The sequence below is a fragment of the Aethalodelphis obliquidens genome, unplaced genomic scaffold (assembly GCF_003676395.1).
Source record: "Aethalodelphis obliquidens isolate GAN/ISIS:26980383/991018 unplaced genomic scaffold, ASM367639v1 scaffold14, whole genome shotgun sequence".
NCBI lineage: Eukaryota > Metazoa > Chordata > Mammalia > Artiodactyla > Delphinidae > Aethalodelphis > Aethalodelphis obliquidens.
In genome coordinates this window covers 37,066,003-37,090,941 of record NW_020837958.1, presented here as the reverse complement: position 1 = coordinate 37,090,941, position 24,939 = coordinate 37,066,003, and the positions used below count along the sequence as shown (strand labels likewise).

Below are 24,939 nucleotides of genomic sequence, written 5' to 3'. Positions count from 1 at the left end.
AAAGCCCAGAGATAAACCCATGCATATATGGTCACCTTATTTTTGATAAAGGAGGCAAGAATATACAGTGGAGAAAAGACAGTCTCTTCAATAAGTGGTGCTGGGAAAACTGGACAGCTACATGTAAACGAATGAAATTAGAACACTCCCTAACACCATGCCCCAAAATAAACTCAAAATGGATTAAAGACCTAAATGTAAGGCCAGACCCTATAAAATTCTTAGAGGAAAACATAGGCAGAACACTCTATGACATATATCACAGCAGGATCCTTTTTGACCCACCTCCTAGACAAATGGAAATAAAAACAAAAATAAATGGGACCTAATGAAACTTAAAAGCTTTTGCACAGCAAAGGAAAACATAAATAAGAAAAGACAACCCTCAGAATGGGAGAAAATATCTACAAATGAAGCAACTGACAATGGATTAATCTCCAAAATCTACAAGCAGCTCATGCAACTCAATATCAAAAAACAAACAAACCAATCCAAAAATGGGCAGAAGATCTAAATAGACATTTTTCTAAAGAAGATATACAGATTGCCAACAAACACATGAAAGGATGCTCAACATCACTAATCGTTAGAGAAATGCAAATCAAAGCTACAATGAGGTATCACCTCACACCAGTCAGAATGGCCACCATCAAAAAAATCTGCAAACAATAAATGCTGGAGAGGGTGTGGACAAAAGGGAACCCTCTTGCACTGTGGGTGAGAATGTAAATTGATACAGCCACTATGGAGAACAGTATGGAGGTTCCTTAAAAAACTAAAAATAGAACTACCATACAACCCAGAAATCCCACTACTGGGCATATACCCTGAGAAAACCATAATTCAAAAATTATGTACCACATAATGTACCACAATGTTCATTGCAGCTCTATTTACAAAAGCCAGGACATGGAAGCAACCTAAGTGTCCATCGACAGGTGAATAAAGAAGATGTGGCACATATATACAATGGAATATTACTCAGCCACCAAAAGAAACAAAATTGAGTTATTTGTAGTGAGTTTGATGGACCTAGAGTCTGTCATACAGAGTGAAGTAAGTCAGAAAGAGAAAAACAAATACCGTATGCTAACACATATATATATATAGAATCTAAAAAAAAAAAAAAAAAAAAGGTTCTGAAGAACCTAGGGGTAGGACAGGAATAAAGACACAGACGTAGAGAATGGACTCGATGACACGGGGAGGGGGAAAGGTAAGCTGGGATGAAGTGAGAGAGTGGCACGGACATATATACACTACCAAAGGTAAAATCGATAGCTAGCGGGAAGCAGCCGCATAGCACAGGGAGATCAGCTCGGTGCTTTGTGACCGCCTAGAGGGGTGGGATAGGGAGGGTGGGAGAGAGACACAAGAGGGAGGAGATATGGGGATATATGTATATGTATAGCTGATTCACTTTGTTATAAGGCAGAAACTAACACACCATTGTAAAGAAATTATACTCCAATAAAGATGTTTAAAAAAATGGGGAAAAGTAAATCACAATTTAAAAAAAAGAGCTTTAAGGGGAACATAAACAAGTCTCACAGTTGCATTCTAGTGTCAACATGGGTTATAGCTGTGCCTGTCCATCATCTGCAGGAAATATCTCAGAGTCACGGTCCCCAGTCCCTGGTCAGCCTGCCTGTCTGGGTCAGCTGAAGTGACTCAATAGGGTGTAGCCAGAAAAATAGGGCCATTACAAAAATTAACTGTTTTCTAAAATAAAAACTCTATAAAATGATGATACTAGCTAGTCTAATTTTTTTTAAGATTTTAAAAATATACAAAATTGGAAAAGTAGCAAAGATCACAAAAGTATATAAGGAAATGTTTTGCACAGCACAAAGCAATTAGTAGGAAAATCTGAGTGTTATAGCTATCACTAGGAGATTATAAATTGTCAAAATTGAGTGAAGGTGAAAATTTTAAACCTAAAAACCAGTAACAAGGAAGGAACTAAACAAGATGTTTAGTATATGTAATCACATGACATCATTAGTTATTATTCCCCCGTTATAAATTTATGCAAAGCATACAGAAGGAAAAAGAAAAGAAGGAAAGCTCTAAGAGAAAGTTGCTGAGAGTAGATCTTAAAAATTCTCATCACAAGGAAAACCAATTGTAACTGTGCGTGGTGGTGGAAGATGACTACGCTTATTGCAGCGATCATTTAGCAAAAATACAAATATCAAATCATTTTATTGTACACCTGAAACTAATATGTTACATGTCAATTATACCTCAATTTAAAAAAAAAAAGGAGAGCTCTCGAGTTCTTTTCATGAAGAGCACTGATACCAAAGTCTGACGGAGGCAGACGACAAAAAGAAAACTATAGCCAGCGGTTCTCAAATTTTGGGTCTCAGGACATCTTTACACTTTGAAAAAAATCACTGAAAATCCTAAAGAGCTTTTGTTTATGTGAGTAATATTTACCAATCGTTAACATACTAGAACTTAAAGCAAAAGTTTTTTAGATTATATATTAATTTATTTAAGATAACCATAATAAAACCATTAAGTTAATACATAATGACATGTATTCAAGTAACTACGTCTTTGAAAATAAAAACTTTAAATAAGACTGGCATTGTTTCACATTTTTTCAAAACCATTTAATGTCTGGCTAAACAGAAGACAGATGGGATTTCCTATCTGCCTTTTACACGCAATCTGTTGAGATATCACATGTTATATAGTCTCTGGAAAACTCTACTGCATACTGGTGAGTGAATGAGAGTAAAAGGGGATAATAATGTCTTAGTATTACTATGAAAATCGTTTTGATCTTTTAGGGGGTCTCCCCTAAAAGGATCTTGGAGATCCCCAGCGGTCTCCAGATCACATTTCGGGAACCTCCGCTATAAGTCAATTTCAGTCATGAATGTTGATGCAAAAATCTAAGTGAAATATTAGTAAAAGAGCCCAGCAGTACATTGAAAGACGAATGTACCATGTCTAAGTGGGATTCAGGGATGTAGGAATGTTAGGAAATCTATTAATACAGATTTAATATACTAATAAGTCAAAGGAGAAAATCAATCATTTCAACAGATGCTCAAAGTATTTCACAAAATTCAATATTCATTTCTGATTTAAAAATCCTAGGAACGAAGATATGATAAAATAAGTGTATCTCTATCCAACAACCAGCCTCATGTTTAATTAAAATATACTAGAAACTCAAGGTGAGGGGGTAGAAACTTCCTGAGCACTCAAGGAACTCACGTTCTCGCTGGGGAGGCGGATTGCCCATGGTGGTGGTTGAATGGGGAAGCAGCAGCAGACCCTGATGGATGTCAGAGGTGGCAGATGAAGAATTAATGATCAGCCAACTTAAACCACGAGCTCTCACCATGTTCCACTCCCTGGGTGTACTTACATATTGGTGAAGCAATGAGCATGGGTGGCTACCCAGGTTTCCCAGAGATGCCTGGTGGCAATCTGCACACTGACCTGCTATGACCAAGAGCGACTGTTGGCCTCCTGCCTCCCACAGTCTGGCTGGAAAGGGATCTGGAAGTGGGAGGGGAAGTGGCTCCACAGAGCCCACCTGGAAGGGGGCCAAGAAGGCACATCTTCGTTACCCATGGGTCCTCCTCACCGTCAAGTCCAGGTCTGAGCATTTCCCTTGTGCTGGAAACTCTAATAGACACCTGGGAATAATGAGAAATGCTTATTGTATTCTAGAGAGATTTATATATATACATATAGAGAGAGAAAGAAATGGATGTTTCACCCAAGAGTAACACATCAAGCCCACCCTTGACTTCCCCCTCTTTTTTGCCTCAATTATCTAGTCACCAAACACTTTAGATCCTATATTCACAAAATACCTTGCATCCATCTCCTACCTTTGGGCTTGGGTCTTCAACATTGCTCACCTGGACTACTCTCCCTGGGGTTCAGCTTTCCCTGTCCTCCTCCCACTCCCAAATTAACCACCAAAGAGCACTTGTTTTGATCATGTCACTCCCCTAGCCAAAACCATCCCAGGGTTCCTCACAGTGTTGGGAATAATGTTGACATCCTATTTATCTTTGTGGGCCCCAGTCAAACACCGGTGTCCTAATCATCTCAGAAGTTATTTCAGTATTTTCTTGTATTGTGTTTTTCTGTGCACATTTCCCCTTTTGTTGTCAATTTTATTAAAGTATAACATACACACAGAAAAATACTCAAGCAATAAAATACTTTGAATGTTTTTCCAAGAAGTACAACCAGAACCCAGATCAGACTAGCAGAATCTCAGAAGACACTTCAGGAGCCCAGTCCAGTCACTGCTCCTGCAAAGCGTAACTGCTATCCTGACATCTAACACCATATATTAGTCTTGAAGGCTCTTAGTTTTACATAAATCTACTCTCTATCTGTACATATAAGCTTCATTATTAGGATATAAATTCCTCGAATATAGGTTAGTACCTATCCTGTTCCTCTTTGTATCCTGCCTCCCCCACTCCCTGGTCTCTGGTACAGAGATTTGTCCGGAGAGGACACCAAATCAGTACCAAGCCAGTGTGATGGGTTGTCAACAACTGAGGAATATAGGTGAAGGATAAACAGGTGTTCATTGTATTATTCTTCCATCTGTTCTGTAGATTTGCAAAATTTCCAAATAAAAAGCGAAGGAAGGACAAAATTACTTACTGAATGATTCAAGGAATCCAGGTTAGGTGTGCTATTTAAAACAGGACACATGTAAATTCCTGTTCTTGTCCTTAAGTTTTTTTTTTTTTTTTTTTTTTTTTTTTTTTGTCCTTAAGTTTTTATGTGTATTTGTATAAGGGAAGAAGGCCCTAAAGTAGGTGTGAGTTCAGGGAGAGGGAATCAGGAAAATTCCTCTTGTTGAGCTTTCACACCAGGAGCTATTTCTGGATTAGTTTGATTCATCAAATATTTATGTGGCATCGCCTGTGTTCTGGGCACTATGGTAGGTGCTGTGGGATAAAATGACCAATAAATCTAGCCAAGTGTTGTAATGAGACTCCTTGGCAGGTACTGAGAGAAATGGCTCTGCTGAATATATCGCCCCCTGGTGGCCAAGAACAGGAACCACCGCAGACACACTTTACAGTTTCTTCCCAGGATATATACGCATCCTGAGGTCCAAGAAGCAACAACAAAAAGACTCAGACGGCTTCCATCCCTCCTCATTAAAAGGAATACTCCTCTTCTACGTTCTCTATTACTTTGTGTTCTACGTGTCAGATAATTTGTAAAACTAAAAAAATTTTTAAATAATTAAAAATTAGGTGCTTGATCTTTCTCTTGACAAACGATCAAAATGGCAAACTCTGAAAGCTTCCTTGTCAGTGGATGTCACGGAGGAAACAAGGAAAAGAGAAAGCCCAGCGCTCCTCAATGCTCACCAGTGTGAAGACACAGCGGTTCACTCACTTCTTTTCCAGCGGATGGCTCTGGTGAGTCAGACCACAACCTGGCACACTATTTAGCCATCCCTACTGAATGAATCACTCAAGATGGGAATTTTGATTCTGTGACCGAAAATATTTCGGGGTTGCTTTGAGCAAAAGGGACAGTGACCACATCCCATCCAGCTCTATGTGATGGCTTTCGTGATGTGGAAACTTGGCCAGGTTACAGCCCCCGGTTATTCAATCAAACGTTAGTCTACATGTTGCTATGAAGGGATTTTGCAGATGTAATGAAAGTCCCTCATCACTGACTTTAGGTAAGGAAGATCATTCTGGATCATCTGGGTGGGCCTGACGTCATTAGTTGGAAAGGCCTTGAAAGCAGTGTGGAAGCTTCCCCCAGAGAGAGAAGAAATTCTGCTTGTGGAGAATGGCCTCAGCCCATGCCTGTGGAATTCCAGGGTCCTGTGACCTTCCCTTTCTGCCTGCTTGCCTTATGGACTGACTTGCTTAGTCAGCTCCCACAATCGTGTAAGCCAATTCCTGGTGTATTAGCTTGCTAGGCAGGCTGTAACAAAATATCACAAACAGGGTGGCTTAGAAGACAAAAATGTATTGTGTCACAGTTCCGGAGCCTCGAGGTCCAGGGTCAAGGTGTTGGGCAGGTCGATGACTCCTGAGGGTGGTGATGGAGAATCCACTCCACGCCTCTCCTCTAGCTTCTGGTGCTTTGCTGGCAATCTTTAGCATTCTCTGGTTCACACATGATGTATCACTCCCATCTCTGCCTTCATGTCCGTATGATGTTCTCCGTGTGTGCGTGTCTCTCTCTCCAAATTTCCCCTTTTATAAGGACACCAGTCGTACTGGATTAGGGCCCACACTAATGACAGCATTTTAACTTGCTTGCCTTTGTAAACACTCCATCTCCAAAAAAGGTCACAGAATGTGACCTTAGGTACTGGAGGTTAAAACCCCAATATATCTTTTTGGGGTTCTTGGTTGAACCGAGAGTAATAAAATCTGTATACTTCTGGTAGTGACATTCTCCAAAACAGCTTACCAGAAGCACTGGATTCTTCAGGTAGTACATCCCATGTCCCCAGAAACACTGATTCATTCTCTAATCCGGAGATGTAAAAATCTGGGTATAAGCATGATATAGCTGCTCAGTTCACACAAACAAGGCCAATGTTTGGGATTTATCAGAAAATTATTATTGTTAGAATTCTGGGACATCTCAGCCAGTTAGACTCTATGGGTATTTGAACTGGAAAGTGGAGTATTTTAACTATAACCTGGCTTTCCCATTAGCAGCTGTTTACCGTCCAATAAGAATGAACAACTTGAGAAGCCAGTAACTGGCTTTGTAGGATTTGGACAGAGTGCTCATGGGGTGTGAGAGCTTGGAAGGAAGCTGTGTGTTCAAGTGTCTAGGGACGGGGGGTTGGTGAAGATACTTCACATTTCTGAGCCTCTCTCTGTGTCACACACACACACACACACACACACGCTTGTGGCCCAATACACATCATCTGATTTAAGCCTCACTACATCTTTACCGGGCATGTATTATTCTCCCGTTGTAAGACTGAGGAGGATGAACCCTAGATGACACTTAGATCACACTTCTAGTAAGGACAGGCCAAGATTCAGACATACAGCTGATCTTCATTCTTCACGGATTCTGTATTTTTGAATTCACCTACTCGCTAACGTTTGTTAACTCAAAACCAATACTCATGGTGCTTTCACGGTCATTCATGGACATATGCAGAGCAGTGGAAAATTTGAGTCACCTGATCACGTGTCCTGGCTGAGGTCTCATGAGGCCACACTCTGCCGTCTTGTTTCAGCTCTCATACTATAAACAAGCGTCCTTCCTGCGGTCTGTTAGCGCCCCTCTTTGTTTTGCTTTTTACATTTTGGGGCTTTCTGTTGGCGATTTTGCTGTTCGCAATGGCCCTAAACATAGTGCTGAAGTGCCATCTAGTGTTTCTAAAAGGGCAAAAAGCCTGGGTTGTGCCTTAGAGAGAAAATACACGTGATGGACCAGCTCCGTGCAGGCGTGAGTTATAGTGGTATTGACCATGAGTTCAGTGTTAATGAATCAGCAATGTATATTAAATAAGGTGACTTGAAACAGAAACCCACATAAAAGCAGAGGCTGAGAGGCCCCCAACTCTGTATTTCCCCAGGAGCAGTGGTTCAGGATTCACAGATTCAGTGAATCATGAGTTGATTATATCCATGCTGGTCTCTAAATGCTGCCCTTTTTACCACAGCAGGAGGATGAGACTTGAGACCTGAGGAGTTGGGGCCTCAATCTTCTTACCTGTTTGAGGAACGAAGGAGACTGTAGCCTGGAAGCCTTTGAAGGTCATGTTTTCATCGGACTGGAAGCTGACGGACATCACCCTGGAGATGCTCACCACAGGGGCGGGGACAACAAAGCCACACAGTGGAGCTGGTTCAAGCCCAGCCCCGGCATGACATGGTCAAGGGCCCAGCAAACAGACGTGGCATTGGATAGAAGAAAACAATTGTCCTTCAGGTAACTGTTAAGAAATAAACCTTTCCAGTGTATGTCACAATTCATTTCCAAAATAGAAAGGCAGAGTGCTCCTCTGTACTGTGTATTTAACCCCGTCAACATTTCAATTCTGTTTATCTCCCAAACACTCCCACTGGGAATGCCACTAAGGGAAGTTGTTCCAGCCACAGGGCTTATTTCAATGTCACTTTCCCCTCTGACCCCTAGTTCATTGTGAGCCTTCCACATTTTCTGATCAAATCGTTCTTCTTCGATTCTCCCTGAAGCTCTTCCCGCCCCTGATGGTGGAGAAGGAGGAGAGGTGGTGAGAGCATAGGAAGTGATGGAGATGGTGCAGGGGAATGAAGGAACATTGAGCCACATTCCCTAAAAGGAGTCCCAAGAAGGACTGGGTCCAAATGCAAACCAGGGAAGCCGAGGCTCCCAGGGAACACAAACCTATTTCTTTCTTCCTTTCTACATCCCTGTGCATGCTCACATAGTCGGAAGTGCAATCTCCACTTTCTTCTGCTTCCAGGTTCTGAAAGGAAAGCTGAGAAGACTCCATGTTACATCCAGAGTAAACAATATGAACGTATTACCCCATTTTGATCAAGGAGAGGAAATTGGATTGTTCAACTCGCTCTACAGCATGACCTTAGATGAGAAATGTAACGGGGCATTCATGAGCGGGTTACATGACTTAGGAAATGATGCTAAACCCCAGGCTCCCAAACCCTCTGAAACATCTAAGCACCCAATTACAGGCTGAACAGAAGGGTGGGGAAACGTGCAAATATTTGAGCTCCCCAGTTCCCTCCTTGGAGGAGCAAAGAAACAGCAAAGAACAACATTTGAGCAATCTGATAGCCCTGACTAACTGAGAGGAGCAGTGGGAGATAGAAATGATGAGGTAGCAGCTTAGATTGTTTATACACAAATGATGCGGATTCAATGGAGCCCGAGCACTTGGCAAAAGACACAGGCCTGCGCGGCTAGGACAGAAGTGGAAGGAAAGGATGATTCATGGTGAACGAGACATGGGGAGGAGGAGACGTGTCAGAAACAGGATCCGTTCAAACATTTCTTAAACCCCTACTGGGATACTTTCTGGAAACAGACCCTTTTTGGTTACTCTGACCATTGTGTCTTATGGAAAGGGTTTTAAGAAAATTACATAAATCTTCTTGTTTGTTTGTTTTTTGGGTTTTTTTGTGGTACGCGGGCCTCTCACTGTTGTGGCCTCTCCTGTTGCGGAGCACAGGCTCCGGACGTGCAGGCTCAGCGGCCATGGCTCCCGGGCCCAGCCGCTCCGCGGCATGTGGGATCTTCCCGGACCGGGGCACGAACCCGTGTCCCCTGCATCGGCAGGCAGACTCTCAACCACTGCGTCACCAGGGAAGCCCCCATAAATCTTTTTTAAACCAGAAATTTCCATCACAGGGGATCTAGAATGCCTATAATAAATAACTCACAAGAAAACTTAAAATATTTCTAAAAGTCAGATATACCTGTTCCTTTAGTATCAATAATATTTAAAATTTAGAATTTAAAATGTTTGAAGTTGGTAAACAGAACTTGTAGAGCAATAAAATTTATGAATAATAATAATAATTTTAAAAAGACCCTTTTCTCTTCGAGTCAAATGGTGTGCACATAGTTACGACTTGTCCTACCAACTTACAAATGACCGTCCCGGGTGGGTCCTGCAGGCTGATGCTGTCACTGGCCCAGTGTGAGTGCATCTTTTCACGGATGCACAGCACTCAGTGTATTTTATTGCATAGATGCTTTTGAATCACTTCTAGCTCTGATTTGTTCAGATTTTCAACTAAATTTTGTCTTCTTCCTCCTTCCAGGCGTACGCTCATACTTAAGATTTTCTCCTGTCAGTAACACAGTTTCCCTTAATCCTGCTTCGTCCTGAACTGTCTGCCTTGACTCTGTTTGGGTTTCAGAAACTTTTAGAAAGACAACAGCTACACTTGTCTCACTTACTCTGTGTCTCCTTCTCCTGTGTGATCTTGTTTCTGCACCTAACATCTGATTTCACCTGACCTTTCAGATGACACCTCCCGCACCTCCTCTCTACTGTTCAATTGTCCATCCCAACACTTCTACCTTTTTATTGGGGGATGAGGTGGGGACTGTATAACGGGTGCTTAGTCCTCCCTCTCTTTATTTTTCAAAAAAGTTTTGTCTTTTTACTTTGTTAACATTTAAAAGCACATTTGAATAGAACAAAAGGTTTCAGAGCTGTACAATGGTTTCTCTGCAGAAGGAAGAGAGAAAGAAGGAAGGAGATCAAGATCTATCAAGAAAGAGAGAGAGAATGGAAGGAAGGAAGGAAGGAAGGGAGGGAGGGAGGGAGGGGGTCCTCTTTCTCTTTAAACTCTAACTTGCTGTGGGAAATCCAACCTATTGGCCATAACTTTTTGTTTGTTTGTTTGTTTTGTTTTGTGTTTTGAATTAAAGGCTTCATTCTCTGGACTGTCATAACACTGCACCAATTTGGTTCTATTCCTGGGTCTCAGATCTCTTTTGGCCTCTTAAATATACAAGAACTTTGAGGTCTTGTTCACCCTTACTCCTTACCCGTTATTTTATAGTTTACTTCGTCTCCATATACTCTCTTGCTTTCAATTATTATTTTAAGAGAAAGACTTCTAAATAATGCCTAATTCCAACGTCACCCTGACTGCAGTGTCATCTACCTGAAGGCATTTCTGCAGATGGCCCACTAGTGTTAACTGAACAAATACAGAAATGGCCACAAACACCGCGAATCAAAGGCTGAATACACTCTGTATCCTGACATTCAAAGCCCTCCATGCTTCCATCTCAGCCTCGCCTTCCACCACCCCTCCTGCTATACCTTATGCCAGTCCCTGAAACTGTTCTGCACTGCACTTTTGTTATCCACTCTCCACAAACTGTTTTGTTAGCAGTTTAATTAATAAGGAAGAAATGCTTGTTCCTAGAAAGGACTAGACACTGATGAAACAAGTTACCTGGTACAAAGATTAAGGCCACATTTCAACAAAATGTAAAGCACACAGTTGCCACCTAGCGGTAAGTGTGGGTAGTTACAGTAGAGAATAGGCTAGTCTGTTAGTCAACCAGTATCAATAATATTTATCAAGAACCTTGTGTGCCAGGTGCTAGGTTCTATTCTAGGTACTAGGGATACAGCAGCAGATACACCAGATAAAACGTCTGCCCTCATGGTGTTTATGCGAGCGATTCTCTGGAGATCCTCAGCAAAGTAAGGGTAACCAGGGTCAGTACCTTAACGAGGTGATGTTAGGGGGCTTGAAAAGCCCAGTTGCAGCTGGCCGTGTTGCTGTAGTCTTCAGGATAGTGATGTATGAGGCCTTCTTCAAAAAGGATAGTTAAGGAGCTGCAGCCTGACTCTGCAACACAAGGGAGAACGTCCAAACAATGGCATCACCGCGCACAGAGGGATCCTCTGTTTTCCCCCTTGTGTCTCCCACGAGTGATGCCTGCCTTAAGGCAGAGCCATCAAGAAGGGGGAGGTCGCGCACTGGTTCCCGAGAACTCATCAGGCCCTCTCAGCTCGCTTGGGTAGGCAACAAACACGCTTTAGCAGGACTGCAGAAGGAGCCCCTGCACCTGCATCTCACTTGCCTTGAGCTCCTCTCTGCTATGGAGCTCAGTGGGCCTTGGGTGGGGGCTTCCTACCCCTCATCTCATTCCTATGGGTCCTCAATTTCTGCAAAAGGAATGCATAGTGTGTGATAAGAGTAAACGGTTTTACCAGGAAGGTCGTTTGGTTTAAGAGCTTTATACGTGAGATTAAACCCAACAGCATAATCTGTGGCATCAGAGATGAACCTCAGCCTTATAGCGTTGGAGCCAACGAGAACCGATGAAGCCAGGCTGTTCCCACAGAACTTCCCTGCAACGTAAGAATGAAGAGTTCTGGTTCAGAGCCTAGAAAACAGCACCCATGAAAAGACTTATGGGGAACTGAACTTTCATGATAGTGCAGGCTTGTCTAAATCAGGGTTTCTCAACCTCAGCACTACTGACATTTTGAACTGGAACGTTCTTGGTGTTCAGGCTGTCCTGCACATTGTAGGATGTTTTGCAGCAATCCTGGCCTCTACCCACTAGATGCCAGTAACATTCCCTCTCGTTGCGATAACCAAAAATGCTTCTAAGACATTGCTAAGTGTCTCCTGGGGGAGGGAGGGGGTGGGCAAAATCACCTGCAGTTTAGAACCACAGAAACACTCCTGCATTTCTGTTTCTTGTATAAGTAACCTTTCTCTCCTCCTTGTGGCTATCTGTTGGTATCTTCCTTCTGAACTGGACGAGGTGGGTAATGGTCATTTCCATGCGTAGGAGAGCAGCATTCTGCCCGGGAGGCCCCAAGAGGCACTGCTGTATGTCTACATTTTACTCCTGATGGGCTCCAGGTCTGGCAAATGAGTCTAGGAAGCCTGTTTCCATGGGCAGCAGATGCTGTAAGTGAATTGCACTGTGGCCCTTACAGCCCTCACACAGGCTCAGATTTTGTTCCTTTCCACTGTCAATTCTAAGTCTCAAAATTGGAGACAGGAAGTGCGGTACTTATAGATGCCTCAGGGCCAGACATATTGTAACCAGGCCCCATTAAGTCCTCCTAGCACGAGTGTCCATTTGACAATGTGAAAATCCACTCACCAATCAGTGTGTCTTCTAAAGAATGTATTGACAGGTAATTGTGGTGACAAGACTCTGCATCGAAGTGGGAAAAATTGAGGAGCACGTGCATTCCCTCTGGTACAAACAGGGTCCAGACACACAGTCTGAAGGTAGATACATTGAGAGGGTATTATTTCTAGATGGAAAGCGACTGTCACAGTCCAATGAGTGGGGCAGAGTCAAACTCGAGGTGGGAGTCAAGGGCAGGGGAGGCAGCGGGGGCTACTCACTGCTTGCTCTCATAATACAGAAAGGGGCTTTCTGGGAAGTGCAGCTCCCCTTCTGATGCTCTGATCACACGGTCCTGCTCACTGCATGAGGCTGGGAGGGAAAGCCACGCGAATCAGCGCTAACAGTGATGGCTAGCCACAAGAACCCTTTTCCCCCAGAACCTGTACAGACACTGCGGCCTCCTGGTTCTTCTTCACACACACTTCCTTTCTCCACGAAATCTTTTCCTATCTTGGCTTCTATGATGCCTTACTTTTTGTTTCTTGTAGATCCTGCCTAACCTTGAGATTCTATGATTTCTTCTTCTTTACTCTTCCTTCTTTGACCCCATAATTCCACTCTATAGATGCAGGTATTTCCTAGGTTCTATTCTTAGTTTTCATTTCTCTCTACACGAGCCCTCTGATCCACTTCATTCACACCTTCAGTTTCAACTATTATCTCTACCTGAACTTCTGATTTTTCAACCATCTCCTAGATATCTCCCCTGAAACTTAACATGCTACAAAAGGACTTCCTCTCAGTCTGCAAAACTGCTTCCACTTCTGATTTGATTAGCTTATGTGCCCTTTTCTTAGCTTTCCATGCTCAGAACTTTGGTGTCATCCTTCATTCCTTCCCTCCCTCACCGCTCGTAACCTTAGTGACTATCCTGGCCTAATCCATCCTGTTTCTATGCCCTCCTTTTCATTCTCTGGCCATTGCCCTCGTTCAAGCATTATATTCTTGTCCCTTGAACTAATGCATAATCTCATAAGTCCACCTTGAATTATTGATATTTTCCTCTCCAATTTATCCCCTATGTGCAGTTCTTATAGCACTAAAGTATAGCTCTAATCTGTTTATCTAATTAGTCAGCTTCCTATAACTCAATAAAGTCTAAATTTTCTTGAGTGGTCTTCAAAGTTTCCATATTTTGTTCTCAGGTTACCTGTTTAATTTTCTCCATCATAAAAACTCATCACATAGCCTACACTTCAACTGACTGACTTACTGGGTCTCTATTACATCCTAAATTTTCATATCTCCATATTTTAGTATCCATCTTCTGATAAGGATGATTCCTTAAGCTGGAATATTTTTCTTTACCTATATCCCATTTCCAACTGACAAAATCCTACTCATCCTTTGTTCTTTAAGGTTAAGCTTAAAAGATGTCTGTGCTCCAAAGTCTCCCTTGTATTTTTTCCCCGCAGCTAGAAGCAGCCACCCACTCCTCTGAGCTCTCAGGGTACTCCTTTTCCACTTTGCTCTTTGGAGATAGCCCCACAGACTCACAGAACCACTGAAGATTTGAGCTAAAGATGCCTTTGAGACCACCTGGTCCAAACTCTTTCCTTTTTGGATGAGGAAACTCAGGTTCAGAGGTAGGAAGGAGCCTGCCCAAAGTCACAGACTGAATTCATTTCAGACCTGCAATGTAACCCTGGGGGTGAGTCCCCTATTCTTTCAGGACAAGGTGTGTAGCTTCCGGACCACATCTGCCATGCCCCACCTCCTCCCTTGTGTCTTGGATCCAAATCTGGGATTTGCCAACTGTTTGCTGAATTGAACTGGAGCTCTGGATTGACAAGTGAACTCAGAGGGAATGTTGTGCTCCTGCTGGGTGAAGGGATGAATTCACCCTCCCTGGCTGGGGATGAATGGCTGTGTGCTCCTAGTGATGGTTTTATACCTAGTGATTATGGAGAGCTCTTGCAGAGGAAGACTTTTGATTATAAAGGAACCGATATTCAGAAATCCTAGAGATTAATTCATGCTCCTGGAAGAACAGGCTACAAGAAATACCCACCTCTGGAGTGCTTTCTCAGCTTCCCTGGGAAAGAAAAAGAAAGATGCAATTCGAGGTTGTGATATCCTGAGCAATATTTCAAGAAGTTAGCATCTCCCTGGCTCAAAAGTGCAGAGGTTGTTAAGTCAATTTGCAACTAATGAAAATACAATCTGTGGAAAGAACAGAAGGGATAAATTGACAAAGCAGCAAAGTGGTCTTTGTGCTTTAAGAAGATGATTTCACTCTCTTTATTAAATGGACTGCTTAGCTTGGGGATTACACAAAGCAAGAAGAGGTCATCTGGTCTACCCCTCTAATTTTTCATGGAAAGGGAGGCTAGAGATGGAAATAACACACCCACAACTGCTGGACAGCTACAAGTTGAACTGAGGACTCCGAAACCTGCTAGTGTACCGTATACTTGAACACAAACCCAGGTTCTTCCTGAACTAATTTGAACTAACCCCTTTGGGAAAGAATAGAAGTCCTATTTTAGGCTGGAAGCCACCAGTTAAGAAAACAACTAAGTTGGATTTGGAGGCAAAAATGAAGTTTCAATTAACTCACTGGTGAATCTGGTAGAAGGATGTATATAGACCCTGGCCTTTTCAGACTTATGGTACCTGACTCTATGCCAGGCCTTCTCAACCACAACACTACTAACATATGGGACTAAATCATTCTTTGCTGTGGGGGAGGGCTGTCCCGTGCACTGTAGGATGTTTAGCAGCATCCAGAGCCCCTACCCCCTAGATGCCAGTGGCACCCCTGTCCCCTGTTGTGACAACCAGAAATGTCTCCAGACATTGTCCCGTGGGGCGCAAAATTTCCCCTCCTTGATAACCACTGATCCATGCTATAGCTTGCTGAATCTTGCTAGCGGAGTTGAGAAGTGGTGAGACAGTTTCAATCAAAGGCAAATTTGACAAAGTCTAGGATGGATGTATTCACGTTTCATTGAATATTTGTACACTGTACCACACATCATAGTTTACCCTTGTTTTAGACTCAGTAAATACCACAGTCCTTATGTGAGACACTAAGAACAGAAGCAGAGGTTGTCTGCTCAGTGGTCCTGACTTGCGTAGCCTCTGCTGATGCTCTGTCTCTTTCCCTAGCTTCTTGACCTTACGTTCTGGCTTGGTTACCAATTTGGATGTGTTTGTGGATCCAGGGAAGCACTTTAGTAAGATCTGTGAAGATCCCAGGGGATCCTTGATCATCTTTCTGCAGGTTATTTCTCCAACCTCGACCACAGCCCAAACCCCAGGAAGTCACACCAGCCAGAGTCCAAGTCCCTTTCTTATTCCGGCACATGAGGGAACCTCCTGAGTCTCCCTGTAGGGAGAAAAGATCTCTGTTACTGTCATTGTCAGTGTCTGTGCCCCACAAAGGTGCTAGATGAGGATTAATGCATTTCTTCACTTCTAATACTTTGGACTCAGGGGCCTGGGAGAAGAGGCAAGCACAATTCACAGTCAATCGTCAAATACCATTGGAGCCTACCAAGTCCACCTCCTTCTTCCCCATCCTAAGCTTTCATCAAATATCAGATTGTTTCCTTCTCCTGTCTCATCCTACAGACTCAGAAAAGTCTTGTCCAGTAGGCGAATCAACCTCAAGTTTGGTCAGCAGGAAGGATGGAGGGAAAGAGAAAGCTCCCATTATACACAAACTGGAAATCTCTAAGTAGGAAAGCATCACCTATCCTTCAGGGCCGGAGTACCCTAGTTCATTGTTGGCATCATCTCCATTATTTGGTCTTTTGGAAAGAGCAGAAGATCGCCTCTGAAAGCACAGTCTCTGCTAAAAACAGGTTGTTTAAACTGTCCTCTATTTTGACTTGACCTCCCTTTTCAGTCCTGATCCTTCTTTCCCGAGTCCAGGCTTGCCTACAGCCTTCTTTCAGCCCCTCATCTGATGACAAAGCTGAGGGAAGCCCTGCCTGGGACCTGTCAGCCCAACCATTCCTGCCTACCTGACATGCATCTCTTCCTCCATCTGGGAAGCCTGCGCAGAGAAAGGTCCGCCCACTAATGGGTTTCTGTAAGGTCAACAGAGCTGTAATACACTCATCCTGGGTCAAAATGGGCAGGTTCACTTCCTGCAAGACTTGTGGGACGACGCCATCTAGAAAACACAGAAATGAGAACCCCAGCAAGGTGCTCTTTCACCTTTTCTGCATTGAAGAGGCCCCATTCAGGTTTGTGTCTTTTGGAAAGACTTGAATTTCGAAGTACAATGTGATAGTCTCTATTTTAAAAATGTCTACACAACTGTCTTTTTAAAATAGATTTAAAATTCTCTTTTCTGATTACCAACCAGAAACTTCTGATACGAGCATAGGAGTTCTTACTTTCATTCAAGCGGCCCCAGCCTGTGGTTGTACAAATAAATCCAGGCTCAAATTGTTCCCCTGGCTCTGGAAGACACATGGGTCCCACAGACTGGTCTGCAGAAAAGAGCAAGGCAGGGCTTGTTTCATTCATGGAGGAGAGGATACCATAAGCCACTCACCAACTGGCATCTAGGTGGTTCCCAAAGAACTTGTGGTCTCTCTGTCTGGCACCTCCAGGGGTTACTTGTGAAACAAAGTAACGGACTCCACATGACCCTATATCTAAAGCCACAAGCCAAGAGGGTTTCAGGTAGGGGAGCCTCCAGCTCAAATTCCTATCTCAAAGTACATGATTCAGAATTCTTGGGCATATGCTGCATAGCTTAGACTGTAGGGAATGTGCTATGGAACACATGTGGGGTAGACACATGTCTAGCACGTGGGGTAGACAATTCAGAGTGAGCTTCAAATGTTTACCAAAATGGAAAGCTCCAGCCATCTTCAAAAGAGCAATATCATAATCCATTGGTTTCTTGGTAGAGAAATATGGGTGTATGATGATGGTTTCAATGGTGAGGGTTTGCTCTCCTGGCTCTATATAGCTCAAGTCATATTCTCCAGCAGTAACGTTGAAAGTTGATGCAATATTTCTATGAGGAGGAAAGAGTAAAATGGATGGATTTCAGTGAACCTCTGAGTACAGTTGCAGTGGTTGACAAAATGACTTCTTCAAAATGACATGGATAGGGGCTTCCCTGGTGGCACAGTGGTTGAGAGTCCGCCTGCCGATGCAGGGGACGCGGGTTCGTGCCCCGGTCTGGGAAGATCCCACATGCCGCGGAGCGGCTGGGCCCGTGAGCCATGGCCGCTGAGCCTGCGTGTCCGGAGCCTGTGCTCCGCAACGGGAGAGGCCACAACAGTGAGAGGCCTGCGTACCGCAAAAAAAAAAAAAAAAAAAAAAGACATGGATAGATAATGTAGGTGTGAAGCTGATGAACAGAGAGAGTGAGAATGATTCCAAATGTAGAGGTTCCCAATGTGAGTGAGGGACTAGTAAAAAGTGGCTTCATATGGAGCCAATAACATGATAAATTGAATACCTTGCAGTGTTACTTGTTAAATGCCTAAGGGTGTATATACAGTATAATTCAGTGGTCTAAAGCTATGTTCAGCTACCCCAGATGGCTGGCCTGGCCTCAATATCAGTGAGATCCTTTGGGAGTTTCTGGTGATTCCCATGAAGTATGCTGCTTTAATGTCAGAGATCTAATGCATAGTGCATACCATGAAAGACGTAATAGCACCGTAACTCTGATGTTCCAGAGGGTATGCACACTCAGGGCTTTGGGACTGATTAGAGCAATGGGAAGTGGGGATCTTCCCCTACTTCCTTTATGTTTGTAATTTAGAGATCTAGCATGACACGGGAAACACCATTCTATTCCTCTTCTACCCGCAGCAAAGTTATCTGAAAGGAACTTGATAGAATGCATTGAGGTGGATTAAGAGCTTTGGGCTTGCCATCTCTGGGGATCTAGAAGAGATGATTTTATACAAAATTGGAAAAGACATCATTTTCTCTTGGTATATTTCCCTGGCTCTTGGCTATATTAAATACCAAACCTAATACATAGCAACTCTCTAGCCTAACCACCTGCCACATTGCAGTGAAATTATCAGTTGACTCTTTTTTAGACTATCAACTCTCGGGGGGCAGGAATCATATCTTAGTCATCTTTGTATCTTTGATACCCACTAGTGTCCAGCACTGAGTAAATATCCAGGAGATGTTTGTGGAGAAAGAGGGCAAATAGGGGGATAGATAATCTTCATTGCAGCTTTATGAACATCAAGAGCACTGGCAACAGTAGAACATTTGGAGCATACAAGAAAATGGATAAGAGACGGAAACTGTTAGAGTGAAGTTCAGAGAGGCAGGGTCAATAGGAAAGAAGACACAGGAGCCTTCTTCGTGTTTTACTGTCCTCCCTTTGTTTTCTTTTATCCAGTTACTAAGATGCATAATGAACTGGATGCTTTTTTTTCACTGAAATTTAAGAAAACTAGGAGAGAACTTTCAGAACTCTATCTTTGGGATGCTTTTTTTCTCACTTGGATATTATTCTTTATTAACTTCTAGCCCATTTTAAATAAGGAATGAATGTTTTCTACCAAGTTGTGTACCCTCGGACAATAACCTTGAGCCCTATCTGTATTATGCAATTAACATGTTCTCCCCTAAGGCATACATCACACCATTCCATATTTTAATAGAGTTATTGCTGCTGATTCCCAGGGAGTAGAAGGGTAATCTGACCTTCATCAATGGGCTGGGCTTTCCATACCTGTTTGCAACACAGTGAGCAGCTGTGATCACCCACTCTGGAGAGATGATGGTCCCACCACAGACATGCTTCTGCCTTCGTTTCAAAGACACCTGAATTGCAAAGACCTTAAATAGGAGTAAGTTAATGCCCTGGGATCCCCCCAAACCTGGAGACTGAGCATATTCTGAAAAAGAGACCCAGATATCTTACTCATAAATATCAGAAATCATGGACTGTGAAGGGGTAAACCAATCACACTATAGCTCAGAAAGAGGAGCAATGCTGGAACCAGAAGATTCCTACTGCTGGCCCACAGGAGAGGTAGTTACCTTGAGATGATTGGCTATAAGGTTTTAGTAAGTTGGTAATAAAAACTGTGGGTATTTATTTATTTACATGATAATGTTTACCATCTGTTACTCTAACAATATGAATCATATCTGTGAATGAAGAGAAAGAAAAAGAAGCATAAGATACAGAACAGACCAGATGAAGAAGTTTGGGAAAAAGACAAGGTGAGGGCTAAGGGAGTCTTCCAAAGTCCGTTCCAATTCCTCTAAGTCTCTTAGAGAAAGAGTCTGGATTTACAACTGTCTTATAGTTTTTAACTATTTGACCTCTACAACTGCTTCAAGCTTATTTTTAATCTGTCTCTACATCAGATTTTCTATCTTTGGCTTGTCCTGTTCATGATGTTTGGCTTGACTCCAACACGACTTATAGGGTACAAGCAAATACTTTTAATTCCACTGTTTAAATTAGAAAAGAAGCAATTTATTAGAACGGTCTCCTTTTTGAACAAAAATTATTCAATGAGCAATTGAAAACAAAATTAATACAGAGAAAAGGCTAAGAACAGAATAAAGCACAAGTAAGTAAAAGTCAATGAGTCATCCCTGACTATGATTTGAATATGGACTTCTGAATTGACTAGCCAACCAACTGACCAAGTAAGAATTTGATCAATCAACTCTTCAAACCAGGTAATTAATTCATTAGTTAATCAAATGACAACGATTCAGCCATTCCATCATCTCACTGAACACAGACTCAGTCAACCAATCGTTACCAAATATCCATTGATCTAAAAGTTAATATGACTGACTGACTCAAGAGAAGTAAAAATAAAGAGCTATTGTTCTACCTACAAAATGAAGAGGCAAGAATATAGCACGACTCCCAGGGTAAAGAAAATTGGGAGACTTTCAAAGACAATAAATGCCTTAGGCTAAGGGCAGAAGCACAAAGGCATTCTATGGCATAGGAGGAACAGGAAATTAGATTGAGACAGAATTCTTAGGACACTAACTACCACGGAGGCAGCACTCTTGATTATTCCCTGAAGGGTCCTATGGTATAGGTATGAATCTTACATCCCAAACATAAAAGTAGACCTATGGCTACACCTTCCCTCATCATCTTTAACTATAACAAGATAAGTATGTTTTAAATATATTTATTGAATCAGAAAATTATTTTTTAAATTATAAATTTGAAGCGGGGTTTTTGTCTTAGGGACTGAAAGTCTGGGATGGCATTTCCAAATTTTGGAGCAAGCCAATAGCACTTGTAACTATTCTGAACACACCTTTTCTAGAAGTCAACTGATGGACATCAGGAACGTCTTGGATCCTTGTACTAACTCATGAGATCTCTGGTGATGAACTAAGCAGAAGAGAGCATACTGATGAGCAGCATGGGTTCTGAGAGATCCAATCCTGAGACAGCTCATAATCCAACCACAGGAGGATGTTCCCTGAGACTCACCTGCCAAGGGTAGGAACCCTTTTCCACTTGTCTTCCCCCAACAATGCGACTGAAAATGTTAAGGTAATTCAAAGGCCGTGACTTAACCAGACTCTGCCCACAAGTGGGAGCTAGGGGGGAAAAGGCAATAATTTAGTGATTAGATATATCTCTTAGGACTGAGGGGTACAGGAAAGTCTTCTGAGCAAGAAATACTATAAGACATGGAGCATGTGGCAATACTATAAAATGGCTTTAAGTTATTTGTGGAATTTGCTGTGATTTGCGGTACAAGGGGTTGTTCCACTTTTTCACATAGGACGTGCATATCACGAAGAGATCTACTTTTCTGACATGAAGATTTAGGGCCTCAGAGGTAGATCTCCGCTGGGTTAGCGTGAATACAGTCCCCTTTTGATACTGAGCCATCTGACCCCTTAGAGGCTCCTCACAGCACTCTGTGCTTCTGTGACATTTATCACATGCTCTTATGGTAATCTTTCAACCCCACCAGACTGTGAGCTCCTCAGAAATAGGAACTTAATCTTGAAATACCTGTATCTACAGTACCTAGCGCAGTTCCCGATTCATAGAAGTTACTCAATTAATTGGTTGAATGGTTAATACTATAGTCTGCCTTAGACTGTAATTTTGTTTGCATCTTTTCCTCTGCTTCACCCAAGAGACTAAGTCTGAGATCATGATCAGTGGTGCCTGGCACACAGTCAAATATTGGATTTAATTTGCTATAAGAGTGGAAAGTATCAGGTTGTTCAATGATAGTGGAGTAGAGGGAAGACAGTGTCCTGATTCACACACCGGAATGGCGTTAGGGTAGAAGGGTTGCTAGGTAATGGGAGAAAGAACTCTTTCCTTTTTGTGGAAAAGATCTTATCCTTGAAAAAGTTGCATTTACTTATTTATTCTCAATATTTGTTCTGCTTTTTTTTGTTTGTTTTGTTTTGTTTGTTTGTTTTTGACTCTTCAGCTAAGAGAGGGGCTAGATTAAGACGCTGAAGACTGCCTGGTAATTTAAGGATGGTCCATGCTCTGTCCCTACTGCAGGTCCTTCTTTTCTACATGTTGTCTAGGAGGGCCTAGCATGCCCTGTCTCATAATCACCCCACTTCTTTACATAGTTGAATTCTCTAATCCCTATTCTTCAGCTTGGAGATCACTTCAACTGAGAACTCTTCCTTGATTTCCTCAAACTGTGTTAAGTGTTTCTCCCCTGTAGTTCCTCTCCCCTCTTATAGTTTCTGCCATGCAGTATTATGATAATGAATTGTTTGTCTCCTTCACTGTACTATGAAGTACTTAAGGAAAAAAAAAAAACCTATGTTTTATTCATCTCTGTATTTCCAAGGTTTAGCACATTCCTAGCATACAGCAGACACTTATAAAAGTTGGAAGAACAAATGATTTTTCTTGAAAATATATCCTTGAAAGCATAGCTATTTAGATTAATATGTTAAAATATACAAAACTCTTTCAAATAACTTCTCATTTAAGCCCCATTCTCTGCCTGTGAATCAAGCACTATGACCCCCACATTACTGATGGGAAAATGAAGAATCAAAGAGATACACAGCTAATTAATGACAAAGCATGGATGTAACATTGTCTTTTGATTCTGAACCCAATACAGGTATAATATTGAATCAAAGCTTATTTTCTAGCTGTTTCTGTTGACTGAATCATAAATACCTTAGACACAAAATTTAGTATTTCCTGAACTAATTGAAGCAAAGATAGAAAACATGATAATTCTTGAGGTTAGTACAAATCTGACTGTGAAGAAGCCTGCCAAGAACTGTTCTCAGATTATGTTACTTGAGGAAAAAAAGACCATTTACATATATATAAATAATAGACTACAGGAAACATGCTTCATATTTCCCAGCAATATAATTTTTTAAAAGATTACAAATGCTTCCAAATTTATGCTGATTTCCAGAATTTGCTACATGAAAGGAGATGGGATTGTGGAATGTGTCCAAATAAGTGAACAATTCCAGTTTTCTCCAGATCAGTGCAACTTGTCCAAGTTGTATTCCATTAATGTTCTATTCAGTTTAATATGATGATTGCAGGAGAGAAATCCAAATTAATTACATGAAAACTAATTAGATCTCCAAAATACATTTGTCTCTCCTGTTCTCCCAAAGGAATATGGAGTGGAACTGTGAGAGCCATTGCCAGCAAAGTTTATTTCTTCAGATAAAGGTAGTTACAGAGATCATTTGGAACTTACCTTTGGGGAGAGAGAGAGTTGCAGATTTACTCTGTTCCAAACAGATCATTCCAAGCAGTAAAATGAGCTTATTCTTGCTCATATGCATTTTGAAACTCAAGAGTTTTCCCCTGGAATTTTAGAGAGACTAAAGAGAACCAAAACAGAAAGCCTTGTGAGAGCAGCAATATACCAACTTAAAACAAAGTTACTCATTAACCAAGACACGAGGCATTCAACCATGTCCGTATGATGTTTCTGAATGTGGTTTCTTGCAAAGATCTTTGCAAGATGTGGGGAGTCAACCACAGAAGCATAGTCTTGCTCAAGCAATAGTACATGTCCTATTACACCCACATCCATTCATTGCTTCCCCCAGAGTCTATCTGGCTAGGCAAGTGGTTGGTGCCGAAGGCTTCCATTTGCAAACATTACTTGCTTCTTGTGACTGGTTTCCACTTTCTACAAGAGGATTGAATATCAATGTTGTCCCTGTTGGCAAGCATAGGCGTTCCTACATGCTTGCAAACATCCCATCAGAATATGCTAAAACATTTATCTTTCCCTTGTTTTCCAAATGTAAATGGATGGTTATAGCCAGGTGTTAGAGGAAAGATGATTTGGTAGCACACTCGGGAACTCAATTTAGGATACTGTCCATTGAGGCATTTGTGAATCCACATTCTTTCACCATTTTTGTGTGTTTCTGGAAGGCAAAAACTAAATCACTTTTGCTTCTAAACCTGGTAGATGATGTGGCATGGGGGAAGTGGCTCTGATTATATTCATCTGCCTTTTCCTTGGCTGAGTTTTGGGGACGTGGTCAGTGTGTAAGAAAGACTTGTGGATTGGCCATTGCCATGTATGAGCACACCGGAATGTGAGTTTTTTTCTGTCACCTTTTACAAATTACCTGCCCAAAACAGCCATTGTCAAACCAGAAATCCCTTTCTTGTAGCAAATTTTGCCCTTCTACAAAATAAATCTATAAAAACATAACACATACAACTAATATACATGCAAAACAAATAAGTTTTAAAACCTAAAATTTGGTGAGAACTGCAAATTTAGGGAACAGTCAAGACTACAACCTTATGAAAAGAAGGACACGCAAACACCAATTGAGGATTTATCCACAAATATTCAGTAAGAAAATAGTATCTCCAAAGTGCTGAGCAAAAATAACTATCAACTTAGAATTTTATGCCCAGCTAAGTGATCATCTAAGAATAAGAGTGAAATAAAGATATTTTTAGGAAAAAAAAAACACTTGAAAGGATTTACTAACAGCATACCATTGCTAAGAGAGTCACTAATGCAGAAAGTACATCAGAAGACAGAAATTAAGTCCAGGAGGAAGGAGAGGGATATAAGAGGAAATGATGAATAAAGAAAAAATGGGTAAACTGTATGCAAATCTAATCAAGCATAAAGTAACAACAGTAATGACTAATTTGAGATTATATGGTGAAGGTATCTAGTTCTCTATCCAATATATAGTCTCCCTTTTTTTTCTTGGAAACAACCCTGATTTTGTTGGGTTCTTCAAAGTGCCCAATTTAAAAACAAAACAAAACACATTTTCCAGCTTCCCTTGCATATGATGAGGCCTTGTTACTCAGTTCTTGTTGATTTAGGGTTCATGGAATGTTCTATAAAAAGG

At 41.8% G+C, this 24,939-nt stretch overlaps 1 protein-coding gene across 1 annotated transcript; it reads right to left on the bottom strand.

The window, feature by feature from the left end:
• Positions 1-7,660: 7,660 nt before the first annotated feature.
• OVCH2 (ovochymase 2) lies at positions 7,661-23,385 on the bottom strand. The gene is given in 14 exon segments (XM_027114547.1): positions 7,661-7,851; positions 8,377-8,470; positions 11,206-11,330; positions 11,696-11,836; positions 12,607-12,731; positions 12,858-12,948; positions 14,651-14,674; positions 15,781-15,970; positions 16,611-16,762; positions 16,989-17,084; positions 17,448-17,620; positions 19,316-19,407; positions 21,065-21,174; positions 23,298-23,385. Coding segments are annotated over 14 exon segments (1,692 nt in total).
• Between the last annotated feature and the right edge of the window lie 1,554 nt (positions 23,386-24,939).